Here is a 7,423-nt window from a genome sequence, read left to right as displayed (position 1 = left end):
TATTAAACAAGATAGGTTTTATATTACATATTAATTTAGGTTCATTTAGGTTTTAAATATTTGAGATTTAAGTGCACTCTAACGTACACGGCATGTATAACAAGTATTATGTGGTTGACATGTTCCCAGGTACTGTCCTTGCAAGCCATCACTTACAGCTTTTTTTCAGTGGTGTCCTACAAAACTGAAATATATTCTAACGTTAAAGATGAGTTGTGGGAATTTTCTGGAAGAAAGCAAACTTAAAGGCCTGAAAAACTGTTCCAATTCAATCAATCGATTGCAAGGAGACTCTACTTTTTTTTCCTTTGATAAGGAACACTACAAATATCACAAACTGACCCCATTTCAAAACTACAGCAGCATTATATTAATCCCTCAGTGATGCCTCCTTCCAGCTACCAGAAACTTTGTTTGAGGAAAGCCCAATAACTCAGCTGTCTTCATAACTAAAGCAAATGAAGAAAGAAGAGGTTGGGTCATCCATAAATTCATTTATGCACAAATATAATGCATCAAACAAACCCAAAGTTTACATTTTCTTTATCTCCGCCTCTTTTTATTATTAAATAAAATTATAACAAATGTAATTTGCTGAGTACTTTTAAGACATACAACAGAGGAAAAAACAGAATTTAAATAGTTGCATTTCATTGTGTTTACAAAAATGAGGTAGCTACTCATGCCCATACAAACCTCACCCAATTAAATCTTCAGAAGAATCTTTATTCCTAAAAATACCAAGCACTTTCATTAGAATTTCCCAGGATAAAATCAGTAAAGTTTTATGGTCTTTCTCTCCCATTTGGCCCCTACCTGTTGTATATTTTTAAAAAGAAACAGAACTAGGCTTCTATACAGACTTACTAGTCAGTAAGTAGCCATCTAGCTCAGAACACAAAATTCAAAAGTATTCAGAAATTTTTATTGTTAAACTGCAAAATATTTGTGGCTTGTAGGGCAGATATTAAATACATTACACTCCCAACTTTTACCCTAACAAAATCTCGGCAGAAGTATATATTAGTACCCAATCCAAAATATAAAATCATTTGAGAATAGCTATGTTGAATTTCACATCAGGTCTTTTCTTCATGGAGCATGAATTAAAAAAAAAAAAAAGAAAGAAAAAAGAAAAGAGGAACAGAAGAACAGTGGCACCTTACACTTAAAACAACAGGATTTACATTCTCTTAATGCATCTTTACACATTTCTTTTGGTTGCTACCTGAAGACAAACCGCAGCACACACTGACTCATTTTCAAATGTCAGATTATTCAGCAGCTTGTTTTCATTTCATGTGTGTACAACTTTAGCTATCTCTACTTTTTTTTCTCTCCAACCTTGACCTGTTATGAACACACTGAATATCCAAATACTGATGACAACAAGAACCAAGACACTTTCCCCTCCATAGCACCAAAGTAAATTTAAGTATTACATTTAAATAATTTAAAGTATATATTCAGTCTGAAAACTGTTCTAATGGGCTACAGATTAAAATATTTAATCAAATGATTTCATGTTCGTGCATGAAAACAATTTCATTCCTACTTCCACTTGACATATTAAAATAAAACCCTATTAAAATAGAACCCTGCTCACATATGAAACTTTCCCAAAACTAAGACTGCTGTACATTATGTACATTACAGATTCCAGCAATATAACAACTACCATAATATGAGAAACTATTTATTTTTGTAATGTTCTTAAACACAGGTCTTCTCAGAACTTAGTGACAGCTTTAAAGTCTGCAGATTCCTGTAGTTGCTCCCCATAGTAGAATCCTGGGGGAAAAAACATGTACTGGATAATAATGCGGGATAAGGGAAAAACTTACCAATCCCCCCCCTCCAAAAAAAAAACAAAAAAAAACAGACGAGCAAAGAGCAAACATTTCAGATATATTTAACTCACTCAAAGTTTAACGCAGTATGGATGAATCAGATACTCAGTTCTAGCTTTCTAAAGTCACTTTCTCATTCTTAGGAGCTATAGATTGACTTCTACAGCTCCTGCTGAAATACCGTTTCCAAATGCACTCTGTACAAGCTCACAGAGTTCTGTTGCAGGTATTTTCATCAAATCTGAATACACAACATATCTAATACTGAGTTAATAACACAAAGATCTCAAAATAAATCAAGCTATCATACTGCAAGAATTTTACAGCTACTTGTAAGTTACAGAAATATATGTTTTTATTAGAAATGTCTACTGTTCAACTTCACCTTCATCTGTATCCAATATTACAACTTCACAAAGTATACAAGTCCCATGATACCAATACCAGAAAATTCTCCTCGATCTCCAAAATTTAGATAGCACAAGCCCCAGGAAATAATCAGCAAGTTTTGGAGTTATTTTCCCAACAATTTGTAAATTTACTATGGGGTTTTTGCAGTACCATTTGCCTACAGGAAACTTTCACTGCCTTCAGAACCACAAAGCATGGCAACAGTAGCTTTGACACTTGACATCCACCCACACAAAGCACACGTTTCCAAGTGCAGCACTTTCTTTCTTAAAACACCATGTTCTAACATGCAGTTTAGTCTTTCCTTTAGCTCAGCCACAAGAATACCTTCTGAAGCACCATTATTTTTTGTTGGGTTCAATAACCCAGATACCAAACTTTATGGAAACATGGACTTAAAAGGGGATTTTTTCAGTCAGAAAGAATACCAAGAAAACTACACATCGCCTATTCTTAATTTGGCACTTGGCCCACTGCAATTAGCACATTCAAAACTGGATATATTTCGACTTAAGAGAACATGTATTATCTTGAAGTTACTTACTTTTCTCGTTCATGCAAGGTACCTTAACAAGGTAAATGGCTTAGGTTTTCTTTTTTCACATACATGATTGTAAGAACCTCTTAGCATCCTCCTACTTTAACAGTCTTATTTAGTGATCAGCTAGTTTCACTGACACTCCGCATAGTGCCAACATAAGCTAAACACTTCTCACCTCTAAAAAAACCCCACCTCTGATGTTGCAACATTGATATTGTATTTTCTTCATAAATCAGTGAAAAGCACACAACAGTTTGAAAGTTTTACTTGTGATAGTGAGGAAAGAAACCCGGTTCCTATAAAAACTAGCATCAACTAGTCTGGGAAGTAATTTACATAAGGTAAGGTGACTAAGTCTCAGCTCTTCCCAAGGTATATTGCTAATGTTATTATTTGTAGCATGGAAAATTCTCACACACAAAAAGAAAATTTTTATCAGCTGAGATCCACTTTAAATTACTTTCTACTCTCTGGTGCAGAGAAGCCTCTCCTTTCTGTCTGTACAAACAACAGGTGGTAAACAATTGGGCAATTCTTTTGACAGTATTTCATTTACCAATTAAGTTATTTTGAGACACACAGAACTGATAATATACATTCCCTAATTTAAATTATACGTTTTCTTGCTATTCCTTGCTTTGCTCTTTATATTTTGCCCAATTGCTATGTAACAATGGGAATATGAAACTCATTGTTATCAAATATCAGAGGCCTCCTAGGAGGGGCTGATTCTTTGTCCGCTTTGTGCAACAGTTTAAAAAGTCCTGTTCCAATATTCATCGGAATTCCCATGATGATGCACTCGGAAACACCTAGGGAAAAAAAAGATTGAAACATCTGAAGAGCAAAAATTTTCAAAATTATTTTTCCATTTGCCATAGCCATATATTTTGCCCTATCGAATCTCCTTGAACCTCACATTTAAAGACCAATGTCACTATGATGTCATGGTCATCAGAATGTTAGATCACTATGTCACACAATCAGTGTTGTTTAAATTCTGCACAATTAGGAAAAAAACAACCTAACCTAAACACCTTTTCTACCAATGAAAGAACATCAGAATGTTTGTCTTTGGAGAAGAGGCATTCTACCTATTATCAATTGCAGAAGTTGCAAGGCAAAGTTAAATTATGTTCCTTCTCTGACTCAATGCAAAGACTTCAGTCAAATCCGGCCAGGTTCCCTTGAAACACATGCAATTTAGCAGTGAAGGAGTACTTACTGCTTTAGTTTTATCAAATTGGAATTTTTTTTTTAAACCATTTTTGTGATTCAAAAAATACTCATTTTGAATGTATTAATATACAGATTTAGTTTGTGCCAATTATTTTTGATAACTATAATATTTTTGCACTGAAGTGCTGACATACAGTTATATTCCAGATGTACATACCTATACTACTTTTCCAGAGAATTTATGTTCTTATAAAACATGACTACAAATTAAGAAACCAGTGTTTTTGTCTCTGCATGCTGTTGTGATCCAAATGATACCTTCACATATTCTCAGGAGTATGAGCACACTGTTCTTTACATAAACGTTTAATAAAATGTTTAAATCTATAAGCAATAAATAATTGTACATTTGAATGTACATCCTAAGATGAAAATAAACTTCCTGAAAACTTCAGCAGTTTCATAATTTCAATTTTTAAGAAATGTGTAAGAAGATGCAATACTTTTGTTCTTAGACCACTGCTGCATTTCCACTGAATATTTTCCTATATTAAGCCCTTAAAAACATTGTGCCTAATATGAATTATTACAAGTTACCTACCATATATTTATGCCCACTATTTTGTACAGCCCCTATAGCATCCAGATTACAGTGGAGAAAGCAAATTATAAACACCTTTCTAACACCAAATGAAATAAAACTTTTCTGGTTCTGCACAATAACCTTTCAAGCTGAGCCAATCTCTGAACCTGTGGAAAGTGCATTTGAATTTTGGGAATCCTTCTCTCCTAGCAATACTTCTGTTTCTTTCCACCTCAGGAAATAGATGCATACAATGACAAGCCCTTCCTTACCACCTGCCTTTTTGCCTCATGGACAAAATAACTGCTTGCAGCACATGGCACTGCTCATGTGGAGCAGGAAACGTGTGGACAGAGCACACTGCTGTAACAACCAGGACATCTGATGTATCTGCTCAGATTAATGTATGCTAGGAGCCAACGGCAATTATTTCAGATGGGTGGAGGCAGTGCAGTTGATGAGGGCAGAACAACTGCCAGGAAAGCACACTCTGCTCTAACGACGAAGCCCAGACTCCTTCAGTACGATTTCTCATAACACTACCAGTCAGAACCTATTGCAGATCTAAGCAGCTGGCTGACAGCTATGAACTGCTGCTGTCACTTTCAGCTGGAAGAAGCTAGGTAGAGACGCAGCCAGTCTCACTGCTCTTATTGCAAACAGCATGTATTTTTGACATCTCCCTCCTGGGTCACCTCTTCATAAATGAAGGTCACAGCAATGACCTCCAGCTCTCAGTTCCCACTTCACAGTTAGAAATGAGAATATTGTTGACTGTTCTTTGGGAAGGGGACAGAAAGGTAAACAGGCTGCATCTCTCACAGATAGCATGTCCTGCTGAACCTGCTGATGCCGCTTCTGCAGTGGAGGTGGCTGGAACTGGATGTAGTCCTGTGCCCTAGTTTCAACTCACTCTGCCCACAGGGAGGTGGCAGCAGCAATTCTCAGAAGAAAATGCTTGTGCTTTTGTTGGTACAGGAAGATTCAGATGTTCCCCATTTTCTCAGGCGAAAAAAAGGCATCTTCCAAGATGAAAGGGATTCAAAGGCCACATCGTCTAAAACTACATCCACACATTCTGGAGAAGCACTGATTTGAGATGCCATTCCAATTCACCACCTATAGTTGATTTTGGGCACACGCTCATTTTTCTTGGCAGTGTTTATAAGTTTTTTCTGCTCTGGAGATGCAAAAATGTGAGCATGTAACAGAATCTCTTTTCGTGGCAATTCAAAGAGATAACCAGGGATGACCAGGTCAAGCAGCTGCACAGCAGTTTTTCTTACAAGTAAGCCAATATCATCTCTTCAGTTTTGGAAGATGGACAACAATTTTCTGTTTTGTCCATTCCATTCCCTCATTTGAACTAAAACATTAATATAGAGGGCAACATGAAAAGATCTCTGGTTTTCACATTATTCAAAACAAGATTTTACCAACTCAGAGGGGACTTTGAGAAAACATTTTCTTTTCCTTACTGTTCAGGATGGAATCAGTCTGCCATAGGATCTTTGCTTTAACCACAGACAGAATAATAAAAACAAAGATTAATAAAATCCCACTCACATGGAAGACTGGACAGCCAGAAAGTGGAAGAGTTCTTAAAATACAGATTAGTAATACAAAGGTTTCTAATAGATTCCAGCTATTCAGAAAATATTCTGTCCACAGAACATTCAATAAATTTGACAGCATTTTTAAGATCACCTAGAAAAACACACAAACTAGTAAATTTTAACATACTATGTCAGTATTTTTATACTTCAGTAGGACCCAGAAACTCCAAATAAGCAATTACACCTCCAGGATGGTAGGTCTTACATAAACATATGCTGAAGAGAGTGAAACCTGCCTGCCTTCTTCTTTTCTCAGTTTAATCTACTACAGACTTGTTAACAAATCATTCCAACAGATATGTAACATAAAGGAGAATTAAATCTGTGAAAAATGGGGGAAAGCAGAGAAAAAGAGAGAAAAAGAATTTCAATTCCAAATATTAGAATACATGGCAGAAATTCAAAAATCAAGAGAAACAGAATGACAAAACTCAACTATTCAGACAACTAAGACACAAGTGATGATGTTCTGTTTGTCTGCACTCATGTGTCTGTGTGTGCTCGTGTATGTAATATATATGTATTTTAAATTCCAATAAGATTCTTTCATGAATTCAGTGAGAGGAAGATTCAGTGGATGTTAATAAGGTAATCTCTAACACTTAAAAGCAAATACATTTCAAAAGAAATTCAGAAGAATACCTCCTCTGTTCTGCTAACGAATAGCCCCTGATAAATAGGGCTTCTAACTAAAAAAAAAAAAAATTGGTTCAGAACTGAAGAGGTCAAGGCTTTTGCCTTTCTGCATTTTCTAGTTACAGTTGACAAACTCATGTAAGCAATCATTATGCAAAGTATCATATTCACCTACACCACCTGAAAAGTAAATGTCTTCCTACTTAGTAGGAATGAAAAGGAAACCTAAATACTGAATGAGGTACTAGCTTTCCTAACGAGCTCTAGGTGCTGAAGATAAACAAACCTTCACAGTGCAAAAAAAGAACTACTGATTTCAGCAAATAATTCAGGAATGGGACAAATTTCCTGGCATTTCACCTAATTAAGGGGTGAGAGGAAGAAAATACAAATTGGTCAAAGTCTACCTTAAGAAATGTAAGACACATGCCCATCTGACTCCAAGATCTCTGACTGACAGTGGAAGGCAATCCTTAGAGAAACATCTATCAAATTTCTAGGATCAAGAAGTACGGACCAGCCTCAGTCCTTACGTTTTTGACACACAGACTGAACAGAAAGCTTAGCAAAAGGCTTTGAAGAGTTTTACAGCTGCTGAATAAGGACC

At 35.8% G+C, this 7,423-nt stretch overlaps 1 protein-coding gene across 3 annotated transcripts in view; it reads right to left on the bottom strand.

Annotated features, from left to right (window-relative positions):
• Nucleotides 1-479: 479 nt before the first annotated feature.
• The window catches only part of POLR3A (RNA polymerase III subunit A), a 38,798-nt gene continuing 31,854 nt past the window's right edge, over nucleotides 480-7,423 (bottom strand). For 2 of the 3 annotated variants that reach the window (XM_067299871.1, XM_067299872.1), the window contains one exon: nucleotides 480-3,614. In XM_067299871.1, coding sequence (XP_067155972.1) covers nucleotides 3,466-3,614 — 149 coding nt within the window. In that variant the 3' untranslated portion in view covers nucleotides 480-3,465. Of the gene's footprint in view, nucleotides 3,615-5,149; nucleotides 6,503-7,423 lie in introns of those variants that run through there. The other variant, XM_067299873.1, reaches the window with a different exon arrangement.

Source organism: Apteryx mantelli, chromosome 7, assembly GCF_036417845.1.
Source record: "Apteryx mantelli isolate bAptMan1 chromosome 7, bAptMan1.hap1, whole genome shotgun sequence".
Taxonomy (NCBI): Eukaryota; Metazoa; Chordata; class Aves; order Apterygiformes; family Apterygidae; genus Apteryx; species Apteryx mantelli.
The sequence above is the reverse complement of the archived record's forward strand: the minus strand, read 5'-3'. Positions and strand labels throughout refer to the sequence as shown.